Source organism: Sinohyriopsis cumingii, chromosome 18 (genome assembly GCF_028554795.1).
Source record: "Sinohyriopsis cumingii isolate HCF-2022 chromosome 18, ASM2855479v2, whole genome shotgun sequence".
In the NCBI taxonomy this organism is placed as follows: Eukaryota; Metazoa; Mollusca; class Bivalvia; order Unionida; family Unionidae; genus Sinohyriopsis; species Sinohyriopsis cumingii.
The window spans coordinates 7315944-7341891 of NC_142978.1; the positions used below are offsets into that span (position 1 = coordinate 7315944).

At 37.2% G+C, this 25948-nt stretch overlaps 1 protein-coding gene across 2 annotated transcripts in view; it reads left to right on the forward strand.

The window, feature by feature from the left end:
* The window catches only part of LOC149776030 (heat shock 70 kDa protein 12A-like), a 108698-nt gene that overhangs the window by 36612 nt on the left and 46138 nt on the right, over positions 1-25948 (forward strand). The window contains exon 5 of one of the 2 annotated variants that reach the window (XM_089941863.1): positions 2239-2478. In XM_089941863.1, coding sequence (XP_089797989.1) covers positions 2239-2478 — 240 coding nt within the window. Of the gene's footprint in view, positions 1-2238; positions 6523-25948 lie in introns of those variants that run through there. The other variant, XM_089941862.1, reaches the window with a different exon arrangement.

Here is a 25948-nt window from a genome sequence, read left to right on the forward strand (position 1 = left end):
AATGAATTTCAGTCTGCCATCACGGAGCATAGGTGTCAACCAAAGCAGTATGTGACGCCAGTAGCGATTGGTCGCCACTATGACGTCACATCGGGACACCCAGGTTTAGACGGGTGGAAATGGTTCCACATCTCCGTCGTGGTACAGAAGTCCCGTAGAGGCAAGGGAGGAGAGGTACCCTGAAATAAGTGCAAACAACACAGGCTATTCTATCAGTTAAGTTATATATTAAAAATTATGATCCGCATAATACTTAAAATAGTATTTAGAGGATCTCAAATGGGTAACAATTTAATATTGTATTTATGAAACTAGTTGAATAATGTCTAGCTTTTGCGAGCCTTACCCATTTGAGATTCTTTTAATCACATAGTTTTTATTTCAGTGGAAATTATTTAGATAGATAGAAGAACGAATAATTTTGTTCATTCTGACAGACGGTGCACCTTTCATCTGTTGTGCATAAAATATAGTCCCAAACAAAGTTGAACTAGTAAAAGTAGATTGTACATTTTTACAAACTATAAATCAAAGAAAAAGCTTCCATCCGAATAAACAGAACATCATCGCCAAGGCTCGCAAAAGCTGGACATTATTCAACTCATTTCATAAATTCAATATTAAATTGTTACCCATTTGAAATCTTCTATGTATAATATATAGAAAATATATTTCATAATGCATCTGGTTTTCGAATTAATTAGTGAATGTATTTTTATGATATTAGTTTATAAATGTCACTATTTAAGTTATTCTATAAATAAGAATGATATAGAAATATTCTTAAGTAATTGTAATAAGATATGTAATTCAAATGCCAGTCTTTGACAAAGTTTAAAGAACATAACATCTTATATTAAAAAAAAGATTAATGAGTGTCGTATAGAGTTTTGGAATTTAGCCCTTTTGGATATAACTTATTAATATGGTGAATTCCATAGGTTTCCTTTAACAGATGTTCCAACTCAAGCGAACATATATGGAAGAATTATTACGGATGACCTTTTTTTAAATCATCTTTGACAGAGTTGGGTCATTATTTTTTAAATAGAAATTACCCTATTGACATCATTAATAGTACTTTCTTAAAATTATATTTTCTTATGCAACATGAATCACTGCTATGTAAAATCCAAAAAAAAGAAATAAAGATATCATTCCTTTTGTTTCATTCTTTTTGTTATTGAAAATGATTCAAGTTTGCCTAATATAGGTAAGATTATCAAATGAAGATATCATTCCTTTTGTTATTAAAAATGATTCAAGTTTGCCTAATATAGGTAAGATTATCAAATGAAGATATCATTCTTTTTGTTATTGAAAATGATTCAAGTTTGCCTAATATAGGTAAGATTATCAAATGAAGATATCATTCCTTTTGTTATTAAAAATGATTCAAGTTTGCCTAATATAGGTAAGATTATCAAATGAAGATATCATTCTTTTTGTTATTGAAAATGATTCAAGTTTGCCTAATATAGGTAAGATTATCAAATGAAGATATCATTCCTTTTGTTATTAAAAATGATTCAAGTTGGCCTAATATAGGTAAGATTATCAAATAAAGATATCATTCCTTTTGTTTCATTCCTTTTGTAATTGAAAATGATTCAAGTTTGCCTAATATAGGTAAGATTATCAAATGAAGATATCATTCCTTTTGTTTCGTTCCTTTTGTAATTGAAAATGATTCAAGTTTGCCTAATATAGGTAAGATTATCAAACGAAGATATCATTCCTTTTGTTTCATTCCTCTTGTAATTGAAAATGATTCAAGTTTGCCTAATATAGGTAAGAGTATCAAAAAATAGTGGGATTCTCATATAATGCTAGTGTTAAATCGTTACACAAAAGCAAAACCACACTTGCTTATAAAAGGACTAAAAATCTTAAAGATTTCCTAATTAATTCTGTACTAGAACAACCATCACATAAAAAGGGGTCATTAAATAAATGTTTGCACTGTTCTTTAAGTAATGAAATACATCTTCCAATAGTAATAACGTGAAAGAAACAACACACACACAGACACACACACACATATATATATAATCTGACTATCTCATATATGTTTCTTGATACACATAAACGTATCGATCTGATTCTTCAGATAACTGCATTAATAAATATCATTGACTAAACAGAAATCACGTAGCTAAAATGATAAACATTTTACCCTGTAGACTATAGACTTTCAGGAAGTTCTCAAAGTATTGATAGCACATATCTTTACTACAGGTGGTACAGTTGACATAATGATCCATGAAGTGATGAATGATGGAAAGCTGAAAGAACTTCACAAAGCAACAGGCGGTGATTGGGGAGGAAAAGAGGTAGATGAGTCATTCAAACAATTTTTGATCAAAATCTTTGGCGCTCCTGTCTTTTTAGAGTTCAAAAAAGAGGCAATGGATGATTACCTAGGACTATTTCGTGACTTTGAGATGAAGAAAAGGAACGTAGTTCCTGATGGTGAAGGTAAATGTATTATGAGTCTTCCCATTACTTTGGTAGAAATGTCTGAGAAAAGAACGGAGGAAAAACTGCAAAAAGTTATCGCTCAGACACCCTTTGCTTCAAAATTGGAGCTATTGAAAGGAAATAAACTAAGGATAGACAGTTCCTTGATGGGGTCTTTTTTTCATAAGGCTGTAGAGGGTGTAGCGAATCATATTCAACCTTTCCATGATACTAAAAACAAGTACAACATATCTGTTGCCCTGCTTGTAGGAGGTTTCTCAGAATCACCAATGCTTGCAAGTGCTGTGAGAACAATATGCCCATCATGGAATGTCGTGGTCCCTGATGATGCAGGTCTTGTTGTATTGAAAGGAGCAGTTCTATTTGGTCACTATCCATCGGCCATTACGTACCGAGTATGCAGATATACATATGGGGGCCGAATGTGGATGCCGTTTATTGATGGCGTACACCCAACCAATTTCTTAATAACCACTTCAGATGGCAGGCGGTTTTGCAAGTATATTTTCAATCCATTTATCGAAGAGGGTACTTTGTATAAGGCTGGGGACATTGTTTATGAAACTATAGGCAGTCCCCTTGATGAAAATAAGGACAGATTTGACATCAGTGTATATGCAAGCACGGATAAGAATACTAAATATATAAAAGACGACTGCTGTACTTTTGTAGGGAAACTTACAGTGGACCAGCTTGATATGAATAAGTCATATAGTGAGAGGAAATTCCGCGTAATCATTTCTTTTGGTAATACAGAAATTCTTGTTGAAGCCATAGATGTTACCACTGGAAGAAGATTAAAAACATCGTTTGATTCTTTAAACTAACCAAACATATTTCTGGTAAACAATCTCTATCATTTCCTATTTGAAACAATAAGCGATGGACACTAACGTATCTTGTCAATAATGGACATTCCAGATCTTGAGTCTAGATAAAACATGAAAGAAGAGGGCCATGAATTGGAATGTGTTATTCGACACTAGTTCAAGGGATGTTTTTATTATACCATACCTGGCTTGTACAGTTTTAATCAGCGTTAGCGTCTTTGTTCTTGATATATAAGACTAGTCTTCATAAGAACAAAGCATTTAAGGGATTCGATACTTAACAATATTACAGAAACATCAACCTAAAGCATTAATATTCAAACACACCATAGGACAGTTAACATATTAGAGGATTCCAAACGGATATTACAGAGCTAAATTTCTCATAAACAACAAGATTTTTTCAACTTGCCCATTATGAAAAGTGCAAAAACTAGTGAAAGTTAAAAGACATGAATATCGTCATGAGGACACCACAAAATAAAGTATCGTTGATTTGTCAAAAGCTGTTCCATTGCTATGTTTGAAAAAAAAGATTTAAGACTAGGTAAAAAAATAATTGATCATGTAATCTCGGAATGTAATTAGTGTAATGAGACTTTGTATAACAGATAAGTCAAAATAATGAGAAGCATATACGGTTTACTTGCAAACCTTAAAGCAATCCAACATTCTGATCATGTCATGCCATAAGTGTCTCCCTCTGTTTACCGCAATTTACACATCTTTTTTGGTATTTACCTTTCATCCAGTAGACCGCAGCAACTTGTGTAATCAAAGAGGTTCGATGTTAACACATCGTACTTAGAATATGTAACAGTTATGCAAAACAATGCAGGTTTCTTGAGTAACCATGACCGACGATGTGTGCTAAAACTCGTAAATAATCGTCATCCAGTATCGATTCACCATGTCTGCATTAAAGAAAACAAGATAAAAATGTGTAAGAAAATTCTAAACAAACTAATTTGTGTGTGTGCATGTGTCTTTAGATACTTTGTCCCAGACTTTATTAATTATATTCAAGACAAAGGCACTATTAATTCATTTATAATTTGTTTCAGTCAAAATAATATATCAGAATGTGTGTATATGTGTACAATTATTCACATAGATTCAGGCATACATACATACACACACAGACAAACACACACACATATATATACACACACACACATATATATAAACACACACACACACACACACACATATATATATATATATATATATATATATATATATATATATATATATATATATATATATATATATATATATATATATATATATATATATATATTAGAGCTTGTGGATGTTTGTATATTTTGTATGCATGTATGTATTTACAAACAAATCAATGCATGCAGTGTATAAAACTGATATTTAATTGTTTAGTTACAAATATATGTTTAAAGCCCATGACGATGATGCCACTTTTCCAAAATGTGAGAAAGAATCCATTTAATCATTATAGGGTAAGATATCAAGTAGTATCAAAGAAGCAAATGAGGTTATGCGGTACGAATTATGTACAGCAGATATTGCAGAAGACAAATAGAAATGCCAAATGATGACAAATACAAATGCCAAATGATGACAAATACAAATGCCAAATGATGACAAATAGAAATGCCTAATGATGAAGAATTTACCCAGCAATAAGTGGGAATGTCATATTTGGAAATGTAATAATAAACAGACCTATATGTTCAAACTTTTGTAGGAGGATCTAACAGTTTGACTGAAAGAAAAAGTCATTTGCTTGATATTATATTAAAGGCACATTGCCAAGTTTGTCTAGTTCCATGGAGAATGATACTGATTTCTTCCTCCACCTACCATCCATTGTAAAAGTTAGTTATAATTCCAACTTTGATAGAGCAACCTTATACACTGATATACTGCGTGGCCTTGGAGACAAAACAGTGAAAGCTTGCCATGAACAATAAAAATGAAAAGTTATCCATGATTTAATTATGAATTTATGATTGAATCCCATAACCTAGCTTTTGAACGTAACATATGATACTTTCATGGCAAAAGGTAGCACTAAATTCCTCTAAGTTTCTGTATTCTTGGAAGATATATTTTTTCAGTGATTTTGAGGCAAATACATGAAGAAATCTGCTGATTATTTTAGGAGAAACTGAAATAGATTTTGGGGTGAATGGTAATATGGAAAAACACACTTATATAGCAGGATTATTTCAAGAGCATAATGACTTAGAGCCAACTACAAAATTCACCCGAAAATATATATTAAAATTTGGAGTGAAACAAGTATCCCGTCTCTGTATATATCCAGTAAATAAACTGGTACCCAGACTTCTCCTAATATGCATAGTAAACCTACTGACGTACATAACAAACTGAACATAAATACATATAGTAGTACACACTCTTTTAAATACTGAGCAATAATTGTAAATGATAAACATGCACAAAAACAGAAACTCGCAGCATAAATAATACATAAGCAGATAATACTACTAAGATAATATTTTTAAATCAAGGAATACAGAGAGAGACAAAGAAAGGTCATATCAAGGGAGATAACTGTCAAAACATTTACCTGTCAGCAAATGTCATACTGTACCACTGACAACAACGTATAATCGATGGTACAGTAATATCTTCCCAATAGTACAGAGATTTTGACCTCGTTTTTATAGTGAAAAAAAAGTGAAATAGTTTGGAAAGAAAAAATATATAAATAGTAAGGACAATCCCAAAATTTAAATCAAAATCTTACCAAGTCTAATTTGACTAAATTGTACTCAGGCCCAGATAACCAAATATGGTACGAGTAGATCTACGACATGTTGAGTTCTTGTACTCAGGCCCAGATAACCAAATATGGTACGAGTACTACGACATGTTGAGTTCTAATGATGGAAGAAACATCCGTTAAGTTTGGTACTTATGAGATATTTAAAGTTAAAGAGAAAATGGACTGGAACATTATTTATAAATCTTGTTTTACTACTAAATTTTGGTTATATTTTGGTTACTTGTACATTTGATCATTTACATGGTATTTCGTATACTGAAATTTTAGGATTGTATGAAAGTAGTAAGCATTGATTAGGTTTGGTTTAAAATGAAATAATTTATGTCTACTTTTGTATCTATAATGTATAAGCTCGTATGTACGGTAGTTTACAAATAGAACGCTGTTTAATTTAATAAAGCAATACTGCAACTGCAGACATTCATAGTTCTGTAATTCTTTGCTAAAATCGTATTGCTCTTTGCATCCCATCAATGCAGCATTGATCGATAATGTTAATGAAGTGGCACCTCCCCAGTAATTATGACACACACAGGATAAGAATGCTCAATCTTTAGATCTCATATCCTAATAACTCTTATGGGACACATGGTGAAAACAAAACCCTAATGATCCACAGCCAACCAACCCAAACTTTACCTCGTGGTGGCAAAAGGATACTTGGCAATGAAATATTTCTTTCATAATAGTTCCATAAAATATATGTTGATGAATTTGCTATTTTCGTGTAATCCAGTTTCACTCAAATTGTCTGACAGCCTAGGTTACACAAGATAACAAAGAGCATTTTATCAAGTATATCTTCGAAATTTCAACCTTGACAAAGCCCAAAGCTGGATAGTAAATGTACCAATTCTGCTTCCCGATCAAATTGTTTCTATTATTTTACACCAAATTGTACAGTGGCTATTGGTATTTCATTTCATGTAGCTGAACAATTTATCACGAATTTAATAATCATAAACATCTTGCAGTTATGAATTATGTCATATCAACTTCACCATCTATAAACTATTTTGTGCATATTGTTTTGAAACATGGAGTGTTTCTTTTTAAAATAGACTGAACTTGTACCCATTCAATATTTCTACACCATATGTTAAATTTTAAATAAGTTTATTTACAGATATAATATATAATTAATTTCAAGATCTGCCAATCTACAAATGCATTTCCTTCACATTCATGCTGAGTTCCCTGCTTGACCACAAAGAGTGTTTCAGCTTTAGAAATATGTCAACAATCTAAGGCTCTTTACCATCAAAGAAAATATGAGTAATTGCATCTGTTCTTTCTTAAATCTCATAGCTTTCTTAAAAGTATTTAACGAAAGCATCCTTCTTTCTCAGGCAATTTTATTTTATAAAGTCCTGATATGTAAACCCCACACTAAGACAGAAAGAAAACCAAAATAAATATCAAAAACTATTATCTCATTCCTACATCTACTCCTTCTACACCACAAAAGGTAAAATTAATCTTCCAAATCCTTCACGTATGATTGATAATAATAATGATGGAAGACATTCACCTTTACATACTCGTAATAAGCATGAAACCTCTCGACTATGAGTATTATGAAACTTTATCCCATATATAATACTTTATTACAATCTGTAAATGACGTTAATATGTAGAAACGTATTTAGAAACGTATATAGTAGTAATTTAGAAATAGATCACCTCTCAGTTCATAGTCAATAGCTTGAGTCCAGTAAATAAACCCATAATAAAATGTTACAAATGCTACTTATGCAAAAAATTCAACAATGTAAAATTAACATTTTATCTCGTTCCTATCTTTTTACTCAAGTCCTGACTTTGCATTTATAGTACATAGTACATTCATCAACACCTATTCAGTATATGGATGAAGTGTTTTAAAATAGAACTGAATAAGGTAATATCTCTGTAATTTTTTTCAAAGTGAAATAATATAAACATCTGACCATAAATTTTTAAATGTTCTATGTTAAATATTGTATTAAATAGCTTAAGTCGATGTATAAATTGTACCAAGATGTATATATCATGTATCAAACAGACATTTAGAACTTATTCGAGCCTCTACGTTTCCCTTCTTATATTAAATTCTCAATTCCTTCAAAATTTTGAAATACTACAATTTATGTATTCATAAACAAATACTTCATATTCTCCTTTTGTCTATTGTTTGTTGTGTACAGTAGCATCATCTTCTAGAGGATGCAAAGTACCTGAAAGATTATTCAGGTTTTGATTTTTTCAGAAATATTAGGTTAGTACCTCCTTTTCAAGATAAAGAAGTAGATAAATACTTAACTCACTCTGAGAACATTCTTGAAAACTTGAAATGGCAAAGAGAGAATTGGACGTTATTTTCACAAGGTGTATTTATTGTCAAGGCTTGTGAGTCTACGCCACACATCCAGTACAACAAAATGCTGTTCATGATCTGGATAAGGAATGAATCTTCAAGGGTAATGAGTTTGTACCTGAGGTATATCGACAAGCGTTTGGAAACTGAAGAAAAGATATTGGACAAAGTCAATCGACTTTGCAAAGGATAAAAGAACAACTATTTTATAGATGGCATTCAGCCAAGAAGGTTGATAAAAATTGTGATAACCTCAGACAACTCATATTTATTCGAGAGTTCAATAATTGCATTCGTACTGATTTCAAGACCTATCTTGATGAGCAAAAGGTGGACATTTTGGAAAGTGTTGCCCGTACAAATGACTGTTATTCCTTGACTCACAAAGTTTCATTTGTCAATATGTCTTCGTCCCTTGAAGGTGTTTAGTAAAACAACAATCGTCTCAGTCTATTTGGAGTACATCCAAATCTCAATCAAACTTCTGATAAGATTGATCAGAAATCCTTATCTCCTCCTACATATACTAATTGTAAAATTAAAGGGCATTATGTTACTGATTTCTACATGTTACAATTAAGCAACGAAAAAGCCAAAACATTTCCAGTTGTTCTTATTTCCAAGAAATCAAGGTCACAGTTTGGTATTCAAAGCAATACATTGGTCGGGTCATACAAACGCAGCTGATTTTATTATGTGGAAAATCGAACCGGTCCTGTCAAACGGTTCTATATCACTTATGAGTGATTTCTGCCAGGCCTGTCCATATTAATACATTAAGGCAGCAGCGTCTCGGAGATTCTTTTAATCAAATACGTTGCCATTGACTGAGAAGTCTTCTTCAAATGAAAGTGTTCTTATTCAGAAAATAGAGTGCGACATTGTTAATGTGGCTTTCCATTATGTAAATATGTCATCAGATATGTCATATTCAGGACCATTGTCAGTCAGAACAATGATGTCAAAGGCATTCATTCATATATTACCGGCACTAGGCTATGATCTAGCTGGAGCTAAAGTTTTGATTCATCCTTTTGTACAGACAAACATCGCTTGGATAAAAGCATTGATTCAGAATGAAATCCCTGATTTATAACCTGCTTCTGCAATTACCAGAACCATGGCAAAAGAGCTCTTGAAAATGATGGTTATCAGAACATTATTCCTGTAGCTGATCAATTTATTAGTCGTTTTTTTTATGAGGGCACTTTTACTTCTAGTACTGATCAATCAAAAGATAATGATCACATTTTTCATCTTTTTACTACTCGTTATCTCTATTCTAATCAATGGGACAAAAGACAGTCACACGTTGTCGAACAGGAACATTCTGAGACCTGTTTGTTTCACAAGATTATTAGCAAACCTGACTCCACAAAAGACCAGTTTGTTATTTTTGTTAAATGAATGGGGTCCTTTTAAGAAAACGAAGAAGTTTGAGTTTCCCGCTGGTGACCTGTAGTCAGTGAACTATAAAATTATTGACCCGTTGTCATATCGAAAGGAAATTCCTAGTCTAGCCCATGAAACTTCTTTGACAGGTTATCAATAAAAACGTATCAGTAGATCATGAATCATTTTATTGGCCGAAAATTAAAAGTGATATGTCTGAATATTGTAGATCTTGTCAAACTTGTCAAATGGTAGGAAAACCCAATCAGAAGGTACATAAGGCTCATCTGCAACCTATTCCTACATTTGACGAAACACTGAACATAATTAAGGTAGACTGACCCTTTCCTTTACATGAAACCAAGTTAGGCAACCAAAACTTGTTCCCATTAATGTGTGCATCTACAATATTCTCAGAGGCAATTCCTTTGAGGAATATTAAAACAAAAGCTATTTCAAAAGCTTTTGTAAAGATTTTTACACTCTTTGACCTTAACAAAACTGCCCATTCTGATCACAGGTTAAGTGTTATACATGAATATTCCAGCAAATTATGCATGAACTAGTTATCCAACAGTTGAAATCTTCTATATGTCACCCTGAAAGTGCGAAGATTTAGAAAGGTGCTTTGAAGAATATGAATCGGTCCTATTGCCTTGATACAGGAAAAGATTGGGATGAGGCTGTTCATTTGCTGGTGTTTGCTGTTAGGGAATTGGTTCAAAAATCATGTTTTTAAGGTTTAGTCCTCCTGAATTAGCTTTTGGACTACTGTCAACGGACCATAGAAAATATTAACAAAGAAACTTCTTTCAAATGAAGACTCCAAGATGGTTCTTCTTGATGATGTCTCTAATTTCAGATATAAGTTGTCAAAGGTTTGGGATATGTCAATAACTAATATTCAATTTATCCAAAGATGAAATTTATTTATGACATAAATACAAGTGAAAGGAGTTTTCAGCCTGGTTCTGGCTCTCTTGCCCATAGCTCAAAATCTTCTCCAGACAAATTTTAATGGTCCTTGTTAAAGGAGTATTTTATTAGAGATAGCCCAGTTAACCAGTCAATCAATTTAGTCGTACCTGTAGAAAAAAAAGAAGACGCAAAATATGGAATGCCATCTGGACTTGAAACTATCATGTCTACAACCGCAAGAATAACCTAAATCAAAACAACTATTTTGTGAAAATGAGCGCTTGTTTCCTGATGTTCCTACACTAACATATACAATCTATCATGGTGTTCATATAAAACCATTCACCTAGAGCAAGAATCCACTCAAGCAGGTATGTTTGAAAACAGAAATTCAATATGTTTCGACTCTATGGTCATTAATTTACAGGAAGAAGCAAAACCAACAAGTTTCAACACTTAATGAATAATTTAATCCTCTAAGTTGTAAAATTAACATTTTTAAGAGAAATATGCACAAACTAAATCCAAAATAATCCTAAGTACTATTAAAAAAAGACCAAAATTATAGATTTTTTTGACTGAATACCACATCCTGAATGTACTCATGCACAAATATCCTTGAATATGCTGAAAATACAAACAGTCTTGATGCATCACAAAGTCATTGTCCATTATGTCTTTGAATGAATTCCCAATAATTCCGAAATGTTGCTTTAGTCCAGTCGTATGAACACTTTGTAATTCCTATAAATATTTTAAATAAATAATTCCTCTCAAATTTATTCTAAACACAGCATAAGATATATTTCCTTTGTGAAGGTAGGTGTTATGTATATTTAGTTTATATATTGCGCATTTGACTTTTGTTCCTGATTGCAGATAGAATTTGTGTGTACCTGATTTATGTCATGTTTGTACGTTATAAATAAAGTGCTGATTGATATTTGGACTTAGCATTTATTTCGAGCTTAGAATGTTGTAGAAGACAGATCTCGTTTACAAGTTAGTGAAGATTTGCAGAAAATCATATTGCATCATAGGTCAAATGACTGTATATCGGATGAGGTAAACAAAATTGTTAATATGTGTTTGTAATATTTGTCCTTGGGAATTTCGGACTAAAACACTACTCTGGGATTTGTGACTTCAATCAAAGATATCGTAGAATATGTTAGTTTTTATGCATCAAGACAATCGGTACATCAGCACATTCAATAATGGAATTCATTTGGAATACTATAAATTCGGACTTGATAAAACATTTAGGATTATTTGGGATTTATTTTACAATACCGTATGTTCCTCTTAAATATTCAATTTCTAACTTAGAGAAATGAATTTTTTGTTAATTTGTTAATTCTCCTAAACTTTTTTATTTTGTTTATTTCTGTTAGTTAGTTTAAGACCATAGAGTTGTGACATAATTAACACAGGTAACACATTGCACTCTTGTGGAACACTGCATCAGAACGTAAAACATAATTGAAAGTTCAGACAAAAATGAAAAAATCAGAAATATGTACGTTTTATTATAAACTGCAATATAGTTTTTAATGTAGTGTCCTCATTGAAATGTTTAAATAGCATTGACGAGTAAATCGATTGATTTTTTGGCATTTCTGAATACATGAGGGGATATCACATTTCTGATGATTACACTGGACAACAAATTTTTACAAAAGTCATGTTACTGAAATAAAATTAGTCAATTCTTATCAATTTTTATGTGCTGAACACGAATATGACAGTCAAATTGCAAAATTGGCTCTAGTTTTTTTGTAATCTGCAAGAAATTAATGTTTACATAACGAAATGCATTCCAATAGTAAAAGGTCAACTGTAATAGCCTACCTATAAAAAATCAAGTCATTGACTACATCTTAGATTTCTTCGCCTGTCTCTTGTACAGCTGTTCGGGAGCATCTCTGAGGAGTGTCCAGCAGTAGTCAGCCAGCATTGTAGTGGACCATTTTCCCTGGTATCTTTGTTCCATTGTTGCGATATCTTGATGAAAACGTTCGCCGTGTTCATCACTAACAATACCACAGTTGCTAGGAAAGAAATCCAAATGGGAATGAAGGAAGTGAATCTTTAGAGACATATTGCAGCCAAGTTTCTTATACTTCATCAACATGTCTTCTACTAGTTCCTTATAGTTTTCTGCCCTAACATTTCCGAGGAAGTTTGTAGAAACTAGGCGAAAAGCATTCCATGCTTGTTTCGCGTCACCTTCCAGCAAGTTGTTGAACCGGTCATCTTTGAAAAGCTCTCGAATCTGAGGACCCACAAAAACTCCCTCTTTAATCTTTGCTTCGCTGAGTCGAGGGAATTTTTCATGCAGGTATCGGAATGCTGGCAAAGTCCGGTCAATGGCTTTCACGAAGTTCTTCATCAAACCTAGTTTGATGTGAAGGGATGGTAGCAAGATTTTCTGAGCCTCAACCAGAGCTGGGTGTTGGATATTCTTCTCTCCAATGGCTACATTCTGCCTGTGAGTCCATTCCTTCCTCATGTAGTGCATTTCCCTTGCTCGGCTATCCCACTCGCATAAGAAACACATGTATTTTGTATATCCTTGCTGCAGTCCCATTAAAAGGGCAACTACCTTCAAATCACCACAGAGGTGCCAGCTCTACTTGTTATACTCAATGGAATTCAGTAGCTGCCTTAAGTTATCGTATGTCTCTTTCATGTGGACAGCATACGCTACTGGAATAGATGGAAGAATGTTTCCATTGTGCAAAAGCACAGCCTTGAGACTCAGTTTCGAAGAGTCCACAAATAGTCTCCATTCTTGTGGGTCATGAGTGATTTTTAAAGCATTCATGAGGCCCTCAATATCGGAACAGAATATCAGATTACTTTCCTTTCTGAAGAAAGGCTCCAATTGCTGGTGGCGCTTTCGATATGCAGTAATTGTGACATCTTCTTCTAGAAGATTCCATTGTTGGAGTCTTGATCCTAGCAATTCTGCCTTGTTCTTTGATAAGTCCAAATCACGAATCAGGTCATTTAGTTCTTCCTGTGTTATTCTGTGTGGGGTTGATGATGCACCACAGTGAAAATCTGGATCACTGCATGCTGATGGACCAGGAGAAGAACAGGTCGACTCACCTTTGTCTTCGTCAGATGAATCAAGAGAATATTCTGCTGGAGGTTGTGGAATAGGAAGTCCCTCACCATGTGGAACTGGTCTCAATGCAGACGGAATGTTTGGGTAGACTATTCTCGACTTCTTTCGCTTCGTTATTCCGCCGGAAAGAGGAGGAACCAAGCAGAAGTAACAGTCGTTTAGGTGGTTGCTTGGCTCTCTCCACACCATTGGGACTGCAAACGGCATTGATGACCTTTTGCAATTCAACCACTGTGAAAGCTGTGTTGTACATGTAGCACAGCATATATGCGGAGCCCAAGGCTTGTCTTGGTCACCAACCTTGCATCCGAAGTAAAGATGATATGCCTTCTTCACTTGAGAATTGATACTTTTCTTCTGGTTGGCAAATGTCACTTCCCCACAAATATAGCAAAAATTGTCCGCGGTATTAACACACTTTCGAGGCATTACTGTTCTTTATTGTACGTAAATGGATAAAATAATAAGTTTTATGTAACAGTAGCTTGAACTGTCTCGCACAACGTCTAAAATATTTTAAATGCTGAACCTATCTGATTGGGCTTTATATAGTACACTGCTTACGTCAGCTTCAGCAGCCGCCTGGCATTAGTATAATAGGCCTACACATGTATAGTACACTGCTGACGTCAACTTACTTCAGCAGCCGCATGGCATTAGTATTGCATTGCATCAGAAAATGATGCAATCAACTGTGGATGATGTGAGCATGATGGTATTATGCAATGTTACATCATTATTCCGGATGTTGCTGCAGTCCTACTGGAGAAATTTACACAGTGAAACATAGAAAATGAGGTATATGAATATCTTCAAAACGAGAGCCAATACAAATTTTTCACGGTTATATTCGTGTTCGGCACACCAAAATACTACAGATTAGGGCCTTTTCAAGTCAGTAATGATTTCACTGTTGACCAGTGTTACCGTAAACAGTGATTTACAAATCCATTTGCTTGACAAGTTCAAGTATGACTCGGGTTAGCTCACATTTGCAAAGTGCTTGCCCTTAAGCAAGGCCAAAACTCAAATGAGAGAGAGAGAGAGAGAGAGAGAGAGAGGGAGTCATATTCCATTTGTATTACTTCAAATTATGCAAGTTTTATTCTATGTGCTCTCACCACATAACACATATCAACACCTTTATGAAGCATTTATATGTACCACATTCTATTTTATTATATGTGTTCACAGTTTTCTTCATCCATTATTTTAGACTTTGTCAAGGTCAGATCATTCTCTCATTTTCTCGTGCAGACATGATAATGTGATGAATATTTACTATTGGAAGCAAGTTTGGACAAATTGGTAATAAACATCTGCATTTTAACAAATCCGTTTCAGTTTAGTCAAAATATTTTTAATTTTATGGGATTTGCTGGCTTTCAACTCCTAAGCTAGCCAAGAGCATTTTGCAAACTTGGATGTGTGCAAAGTATGCAGACTCTAAAACTATACTTGTCAAACATTACTTTGATACCATTTTCAAGGTGAATGGTGATTATAACATAAGCAGCAGGGAGGGCGAATCCGACATTTTGTCCAATCGTTATTTTGCTTAATTATTACTTTCTGCACTCAGCGGATCCGGTGTCGTCAGCGCCTGGTAAAAAAAAAACGACGTCGTCGTCGTTGTCATCGTCGAGGGGCCAAATCGACAATTGTCCAAACGTCATTTGGTTTAATTAATACCTTCTGCGCGCTGATCCCCAGCGTCGTCAGCGTCCGGTAAGCACATCGACGACCGCGTCGATGTCATCGCCCCCCCTGCTGCTATGATCTTACAAACAGAGTGATCACTAACTCCTCCTCTTGTAGATCAATTAGGTTATTTGACTGATCGGTAAGTCTAAAATTAATTCTCGTTAAAAACCGATCATGGCATCGCATATAGACCGGATTAATCGGACTCTCAACGATTAAAAATCCCGGAGGGGCTGTTGGTGAAAATGAATAAAGGATATATCCCTGTTGAGCCTGATTTGATTGCTTGGTATCCACCTGGTAACTCCCTTCGATAACATCACATACTAGATTGATTGCTATCACCGATGCAATATTTACGTTGTATGGAGCAATATGCCTACCACCATCTCCGTTATCGCATCTGAGGATAGTTGATGGGGGGGGGCGTCCGCGGGTGGATTCTTAGGCCATCCTAGTATGGTTCTTATTGAACTGTTATAAATATCAATCATATACCCCGGTGTGCTTATTTCAATCGTCGACGATAACGTCGGTTCATGAACCGTAATAGCGATTTTTGATTCTTTTCCTGTGATCGATTTTATCCTGCGTTGAAATTCTTTATTGATTTGCTCTATTTGGTATGACCCAGTTGGTATTGTAACCTCCTCCCAGTTTGGGGTCCCATCGGGTTTATTTGTCCGTGCAAAAACCAGCGAGTTATTAGGTTGTTGTCCGTTAAATGCGTTCGCTCGAATATTAGGCCAACTGTGATATATTCGCAATTTTGCCAGCGCTATTTCCTTCACTGGAACCGGCGACGGGAAGTTCACACTGAATTCGGGTTTCGTTGACGTTATCGATATCATATTTGTTTGTACCGGAGTGGTGTTCTCCGCGATCCGTTGAAGCAACTGAAACCCTTCGGGGTTCAGCGACATTATTATTATTCGTTGTCTTTAGTGTCTAATTTCAGCAACCAGGTGGTTCCGGCTTCCAGTTAAAAATCCTCGATTTTTGACATCGCGGAGCTATACAACTGGACCATCGTGGAGAATTCAACATCGGATACGAACAAATTATCAATCGATAATGAGATCAACCCGGATAATTTCGAGTACGCGTCGGATACTATTTGATGTTTTACTGTATACTCGTTGAGTTTTTTCTGAAAACACGATGATATCTTTCTAGTGATTGCGTTGGCGACTCCAGCAACTGTTGTCATCGCGGAGACAGCGATTGGAACAGCGATCGGGGCTATCGTGGTCACCGTGGATAAAATAACACCGGTGCCAGCTACTATACCCGACACCGAGTACACGACCGCGTCGATGGCGGTTATTTTACGACGGTATTTTTTTATTTTTGCACGGTATTGTTCGGAAAGCGTTTTTAAGTTCGCGGAGAATTCTTTTGCGGTATCGAATCGATATTGATGTGACGTCGGTGATACCTCTGATTCAATTACCCTGGTGGTCATTTTATTCTAAAAGAGCTAGTGTTTTTAATTACTTACATTCGCTACAAATTCCACATACCATGTGATGTTTGCCCGGGCTAAATTTCCATCAACGGCATAAATTGTAAACTGTTCAGTTGCGTTCTTGTCTATAATTGTTGATATTGTATTGTTAAACCCGGATGAACTCGACGATAATATATTAAACTGCATCATTGAAACCAGTGTCAATCGATAAATGCCCTTAACAGTTGCGGTAGTATTTACTGTATTCTGTGTAGGAGTCCAATCGAATGATCCATGCCGAATTGTGTATACTGTGTTGATGATGTTCTCATGAGGAATTTTTATTTTTTCGAATTGCTCTGCTACTCTCGGTAGTCCGTCTTTAATCGCTTCAACATCAGTTCCGATTATTTCTATTCTCCGCAAATTCGCGTCTATATTATTCTTGTTCGCTGCAACCCTAGTAATGAGTATATCTATTTCCTGTATATGCGCGTCCACATTTTTTTTGTTCGCTGCAACCTTAGTAATGAGTGTATCTATTTCCCGTGTATGCGCGTCCACATCTTTTTTGTTCGCTGCAACCTTAGTAATGAGTGTATCTATTTCCCGTGTATGCGCGTCCACATCTTTTTTGTTCGCTGCAACCTTAGTAATGAGTGTATCTATTTCCCGTGTATGCGCGTCCACATCTTTTTTGTTCGCTGCAACATCAGTTTTGACTGTTTCTATTCTCCATTCATGCGCGTCTATATTATTCTTGTTCGCCACAATATCAGTTTTGATCGTTCCTATTCTCTGTTCATGCACGTCTATACCTTTTTTATTCGCTACAATATCAGTTTTGATCGTTTCTATTTCCCCTGTATGCGCGTCTATATTTCTTTTGTTCGCTGCAACATCAAGTTCGATTGTTTCTATTTTCCCTGTATGCGCGTCTATATTCCTTTTGTTCGATGCAACATCAGTTTTGATTGTTTTTATTTCCTGTCCATACACGTCTATATTTCTTTTGCTCGTTGCAACATCAGTTTTGATCGTTCCTATTTCCCCTCTATACACGTCTACACCCTTTTTGTTCGCTTCAATATCAGCTCTGATTGTCATTATGTCCTGTGTATGCGCGTCTATATTCCTTTTGTTCGCTACAATATCAGTTTTGATTATTTCTATTTCCCGTTCATGCGAGTCTACATTATTTATGATCGTTGCAACATTAGCGCCGATTATTTCTATTTCCCGTTCATGCGCGTCTACACTCCTTTTGTTTGTTGCAACATCAGTTTTGATTGTTTTTATTTCCTGTCCATACGCAGTGATATCATTTATAGTTGTTGTAATCTCATCCAGCTTGGTATTTTTTTTACCAAAGAATTTATCAAAGTTGTCATCGATCCTGTTAACATTTTTTCGCAACGTGTAAAATTGGCCCGACAGCGTTGTAAAATCCAAAATAGTATTCCTTATTGTTGTAATATTCGGTTCGGTTACCGTCGGGGTCCCGAAAAAACTAGCGGTAGTGAGCTGTATATCGGTGATAGATTTTTTCACCTCGGTGGCAGATTTTTTCACCTGCGCGTCGAGTTCGGTCACCGATCTATCCAACCTTATAAAACCGTCTTTGACTAATGTTACCGCCGATATATGTTCACCCGGTTTGAGTCGTCCGTCGCCGGTATACAACGCGATAGTATCCTCGGCGGCATCACGCTGTCGTGTTAAAACATCATCCAGGGACACATTACTGGATTTCAATTTACCCTGGCGGTCTTGAAATACGACTATTTCACCTGGGTCAACACTGGTTAAATTCAACGTATCGGCGATTTCATCCTCGATTAGTTTTTTTATGTCATCGGCGGCGAGCGTTTCCGTGGATTCCTTCAGCGCCGAAACCGGTCGTCCCCAAATATCAATCATCGTTATTGTAAAAAAAAACGGCGTTTCTAATTAACCCGCCGGGCCTCTACGACCCCACTAGTGTATTCGTTTACAACTACATGAGGTGGTTTTCGCGATGATGAAATCGCCGCGAGTACGTTCAATGCCTCACGGCCACATATCGGTGGGTCACTTAATCGCTGTGTTGGCAACGTGGAATAAAACGCCCGGGCTGAACACGCCCGGATATACCGCATGAACTCTTTCGGCGGGGCTAACCCGTATGAATCAAAATAGACGATTGCACGCGGATCAATCGCGTATGCAACCCAATGAGTTCCCGCTCCGGAGGACCCATCGAGGTTAATTATGCCTGTTTCAATATTCCTTGGTGCCGCCGGTAATTGATCCCTCATAAAAACACCTCTGAAGTTTTTTATCGCTAGCGCGTTTGCGGCGTCTATTAAATCAAAATTAGACATGGGAGTCAATAAACGGTTCCCGGTAGTCTTAGACCCTTTCCCGAGTACCATGAATACGGGGTTCCCGGTAGTCTTAGACCCTTTCCGGCCACGGATCGTTTTTTTTATAGCCTTTCCCGGTTGCCTTCTTCAATGCCATCCCCGCCGCGGTACCAACGGCTCCTAACGCCGCCGCCTTCGCCACTGCTGGTGCGGCCGCGGCAATCAACGCTGGAATCGCAGCTAACAACGGAAATATCCCGCCGGTCTTTTCCATGTTTTTAATCGCTGCGGCCGAGAAATCTACCTGAACACCCTTTTTATTCTTCATCGCATCATTGAAATGTTTTATTTGACGCGCCGTCAACGATATCTTATGATTACCACCCGCCATCTGTGACGGCTTCAGCGTTATTGTGGTCCCGCACTGTTTAGCCGACTTTGATCGTAATTTCTTGACTTGACCATCAGTCAACTCTACACTGACGACACTATACGACATTTTATTGTAAACGTGTTTGTGCTTTCAATTACATGTTTTCCACTGGTGCATCAACGATTCTCATTCGTCCACCAACGCCTTCTAGCAGCATTGATTTATCGCTGAGAATGACAGCAACCGCTCTATAATTAACACCAGCCGGGTCTATACGAGCTCGGAAGTGTATATCAACGACGGATTGTCTCGTTAAATCAAGATGTTCCAACGAAAAATAATAAATCGGATACAGCTTTTTAAAATCAAGTTGTGATATTTGCAAACCGGTGTCGACGTTTTGATCACGACCCATGTATGACAGCAATCGATGATACACACGTGCGACATGGTTGTCGCCGTAATTAAGCTGTATATCCTCGGATGGTTCCTGTTGTCCGTTTATTCTCAGCGAAACATCCCTGACTCCTAATTTATCAAATATCATATGGCTGCGTTCTTGACTGCCCAATCGTTCCCTATTCTGTAGCGCTATAAAAATATGACGCGGGGCTGAAACACCCTGTTTTGATGCCAGGTGCCATGTAAACGTATCGGCGACGTTATCCTCTTTAGCATCAGTTGTTACCGCAAGCCAACTCAACAACGATTTTCCTCCCTGTTCCATAAATGCTAACAATCGTGCTTCCGTGGTAACTGATGGAGTCAGCACCGGCATCCACAATGCCATTTTAGTTAAAATGACTTTACCGGCAGCGACGCCAGCAGCATGCCATATTGCATTGTTATCATCGCCCCTTCGCGTCAGCGCGATTGTATGCTTAGCCCCATAGATAACCCTCCTGACATTTCTGCAGAATCCAAATATGTGATGGAGTGGAATCGAGCATGAAAACTGTCGGCGTGGTCTTTGCAACATTGTTACTCGTGCTGCGAATCCCATATTGTAATTATCGTTAAGACTTTTTATAACAGTGAAATTAGCGTCTGGTCTTGCTCTGCGGTCTGGGTTATTTGCTTCAGCCTGTGGGTCAACTGCGGTATCTCTTTCCACCAGCACGTTAACGTATTGAAGATGATCAGCGTTATCGGTGGTGTCCTTCGCAAACATCATAGATGGGCCCGTCGATCTCGTATAATCGTCCGAGTATCTCGCTAACCCAATTATCGTCGTTGCAACATCAACCTCGCGTTCTATTGATTCAATTTCTCGCCCGTCAATAAGATATCTGGCGCTCTCAAATAACGCCATGATACCGTTGTTAACGAAGCCAACTCGAACACGATCGTTATCTGCGTATGGTGCATTATCGGCGGCATTTGTCACGAGTTCTCCCTCAATTTCGATAAACGCTTCACATGGCAGAAAGTATCTACTGGTATCTTGGACTTGAAGTTCAATTCGCGATCGTAGGTCGGGTTGCGCTGCATAATAAGAATAATATTGATAATCACGGACAGAATCATCCCTGCGCACTGGGGCATCCATATCAAACGCGGGATCAGCGGTTCGCGCAAACATTTTATTATTTATCATGTTGATGTTTTCAATTGCGATTTTCTTTGAATTCTGTTTAAGACCACTCCCCCGCTATTGTGTTCATGGGCGCGTTGGTGGATGACTGAGCCGCCAACGACTCTAGTTTTTCTTCCACGGCGTTATTTATTACTTTACTGACATTTGCAGGCATCACCGTCGTTGATGGCATCACCGGTGGTTTCTGTTTTTTTCTTGAAAATCTCTTGGATTTCACCAACGACATTAGTTTGTCCTTTGCTGCAGAAAGCGCCTTTCCGGCAACATCTCCAATAGCACTAATACCCTTATCACGAATAACATCAATAGCCTTCATTCCTAATTGTTTGGCTAACGGCGCTACTTTTGGAGCCATTCTTGTAAATAACCCCGCAATGGTGCTACCGAGACCATCTCCATAGTACGCGCGGTAAACAGGCAATCGCGAGTTTACCACGTAGACGAGTACTGGTTTATCGTGGTTGTAGTGTATGATCATCTTTATTATAAAAACACCGGTTTTTCAATTAGTGATTGTGATCACCAGTGATTGTGATCACCCCTTTCCCCTTTCCCACCGCCGTGTGGAAAACCGGAATAAATTTTATCAAAATTTCCTGGGGTTTTTGCCCTCGATAAAAATCCGGTTTTTTCCTGATTTCTAGTCATTTTTGGTCGTTTTTTGTTGCCTATAGTCGTTTTTTTTCGATTTTTCAGCAAAAACATCGATTTTCTCTAAATGATTTCCTGGGGTTTTTGCCCTCGAAAAACGGTCAAAAATGGCCAAAAAACGGTTAAAAACAGTCAAAAAATGGCCAAAAATAGTCAAAAACGATAATAATTTTATAATTTTATAATTTTTTTAATCATCCACGAGTTCGTCTATGAGCGTTCGATACGCACTAACGTCCATGATACCACCCGTAAATAACCGCTTGCAAATATCAGCGGCCTCATTGATTATTTCCGGAGAGTTATTTCCGGCTCGTTTTCCTCCGATTAGTACCTCTAGCCGTGATATATCACTGAGAACACTGTTAGGACAGGTAACGCCGTAGGATTCTTTACCAACAGAGTATCCTTTTCCTTTTTTTGGTATTCTACTTTTTACTTTATTGTGGAATGCGTCGTAATCGGGGCCATCACCACGTAGTAATGCATTCTCGTGTTTACTCGCTAAATACACTATTCTTGTCCAATCCTTTAACGACTTTATACTTTTCTTGTAACCGCTATTGATATGCTCCTTATCTCGTATGCTCTTAGCAAAATTGGAGGCAGTAAAATCAATTAATTCTTCCCTCCTGTCCCTGAGGTCTCTAATTTGATCTATTGTGCTCTTCTTAAGTACATTACGGGGTATATTCCTCTCTTTTTCTTCTTCTGGTATTTCTTCTTCCGGTGTTTCTTCCGGTATTTCTTCTTCTGGTTCTCTTGCGGTAGCACCTAGTTCTTCTTCGTCGGCCATTGTAACATAAGGTTCTTGTGGTTCGGTTATAGCGAGTGGCGGTGGCCTCCGTGTTGTAGCAGCCGCTAGTGTTTCTAAAGACCTTTTTGTTTGTTCGGTCTGAGCCGCTATCTTTTCAAGCGCATCGAGGACGGGTACAGTTGCCGCCGTAACATCTTTGGTCGCTTTAGTTACCGGGGCAAAGAGTTGTTCGCTTCCAACAGTAAAATCGGTTTGTAGTTGCTGCCGCGTTTGAAGTTGCTCTCGGACCCTGTCTCGTAACGGTATGAACTTTTTAAGCGCCGCTAGCCGCTCTCTGGCTAGCCGAGTAGTAAGTGATTCGCCTACCATTATTGCAATTGCGAAGCAATTTCTAATTTCTCGCCGGAGTTTTCGTCTATAATCCTTCTAATGTTTTTGATCTTGCTAGAAATCTCCCGGCGTCGTTCATAAACACGTCCGAGTTTTTTTCGTATTATTTCAACGGCAGTAAATAGTCCAATGAATGCATTTGCGTCATTGTGGTACAAGTTTTCATTAATCGTATGTTGTAATCGTTTTACAAAAAAGTACTCGCGGGCCAGGGTAAAACGCCCCCGTTTTGATTGCTCGTTAATAATTTCATAATCGGATAATATTTTTTCACTGTCGAGACCATCAGATAATTCAATTCCTTGATTTTTTAATTTTGAAATCTCGGCTAATATATTATTGATGTCTTCGATATTCATTATTCCTATAAAACATCTTGTTTTTAAATAAAAAAAATGAAACCCCCGCGTATCAATTCCGAAGGTGTTTAATAATTCGTTTTCTTCCGGAATGGACAATTTATTGTCATGGCGACTTCGTCAGCGCCATAGGCGCCGGTGACTTCGTATCTACATATGAAAATCGAATTCTATGCCCGGTCTTTTTTGAGATTGCTGTTTGATATACTCGTTCTGCTACTTTTCGTATTGAGGCGATACAAATGTCAAAGTATCTACTGGCTTCATTCATCGACTGAAATATTTTTTCCTCGTGAGTTGTTGTATCAAATGACTTTACGGGTTTTGCTTTCTTTGGGTATTTACCGGTTTGGCCTTTTTTGGTATTTTGACTCTGCGAGACAGCTTGCAAGTTTATAAGAGAATTATCAGTCTTATTATTATTAATATGATCAATCACAAGTCCATTTTCGATTAATCCGTTGAATACCTCAAATACCGCCCTATGAACATGGTACTTCTTCTTTCCGGCACCAAACACCAGATACTCCTGATTACTTACGGTACCAACCGGCTTCTTCAGTTTGCGGTTTCTAACAATGCCGTCGCGAGATGTCTCGTAATTGACGAGCACAGGATGCGGCTGAAATTCTTGGTCCATTTGTATAATAATACTATTTGTCTAATTTATTATTTGGTTTAATTATAAATCTTTCAACGTAGTCTTGGGGGGTTTTGATGACGAAGTCGGCGGTGGGGTCAATGACGGCGTTTTTAATTCGCTTGTCATAATAGCGTTTTAGTTCCCTGTATCGCTTTCCGCCACAATTGATACACACGTGGCAAACCAAGCACGGGAGGGGACCAAGAGAACCATTACGAACGCTTTGTAAATGGTACCCGCAGAATTCACCTCTACATGATTTATTGCACGGGGTTGTCGACCCAATCATCAACCATTTACAGTGATTCATTATACTATATTCTTTCATTTAAATACTTGTTTTAATTATATGGATGAGTTCGAGAGATTAGCAGCAATTAAGCCCTGGAAAAATATTAAGTTCAATCTCGATAGAGTCCTCAAGGACGCACCAAAAGCGTTAATAAACGATAGAACCCTGTTGAGTAAAATACGCGATTGTATCAATGAATTCAAGCGTGATGGTGCATCTCATAGTTGGTCAACATTTCGAATTGATGGTGTTGTTGATGCTACCATGAACGACAACCGCGCAGCAACGATAATATCACAACTTGACGGTAAAAGGTATTTCTTCAGAGTAAAATTCATTGTCCGGGTGGAATCAGGTGATTGGATCATACGTGATAAATTTGAACCAGTTCTCAGCGAAAAGAAAACAGTCATTGTTAGCCGCGACTCCAAGCCGGGGTTGTTAACCGGAATTGACAGACCATACTATGAACGAGCGTATCCTGAAACAGCAGTTGTTTATGGAATATACCCGTTAAATAAGAAACCTGATATCGGAAAACTAGCGCCGATGAAACAGTCAACGGGGATAAATTGTGTAGCAGAACGAGTAACAGAGCATTTTACAAATGCGTGTCGAGGAAACAAGTTGACTGATTTACGACGTAGCAAAATCAACCGGTGGGAGGAGACAGTGCGCGAGCGTGGAGCAACCATCAGCGACATAGCGAGATTAGAAACGTCGTTGAGATTTCCAATAACCGTTACAACGATAACCGGTGAAGTATTATACGAATCGAAGTACAAATCAAATGGATCCCCAATCAAAATTATTGATCATAACGAACACGCGTGGACGCCCGCGATCACAGTGTTTCCACGGGATACAACGGTAAAGTATATCCCGGGGGAATTCCTGGAAGATAACGGGTTTCTCGCGGAGAGGAAACTATTTGATGCTATCGCTTATTTGTGTAAAAACGACCCTGTATCAGTGTGGTTACTTCGCAGCGCTGATACCTTTGATCAGTTTGTAAGACCAAACGGCGAATTATATCGCACTGAAGCGTTTCACAACAGGATGAAAAAAACCGCCATAGAATTTGAAGAGCATGATGAACAACTGCTAACAAATTGTTTTACGATTCCATCGGTTGCGGCTCATGTTGCAGCGAGGAAAAATGCGTGGAGACCAACGCGCAAGGAATTTCTACCGGATGTACAATCCAGTTGTTTGGAATATTATCACGGTGGACTATGGAACACTGAATACAACCGCGACGCTATGATTTCCGTTGATATGGTTGCCTGTTATCCAGCGAGTTTTCTCGGGTATGGATCCGCCGCTGAGTATTTCAAACGATTTGGACACCCCAGACATGAAATGACTCGTGTTGCTATTAATGGACCACTGCCTGATTTTGATTTAACCGGATTCGCTCGCATAGTATCATTTGAGTTCGCGGCAGGACTTCATCGCTGTTGCTATATTTGGATCGGTAGACACA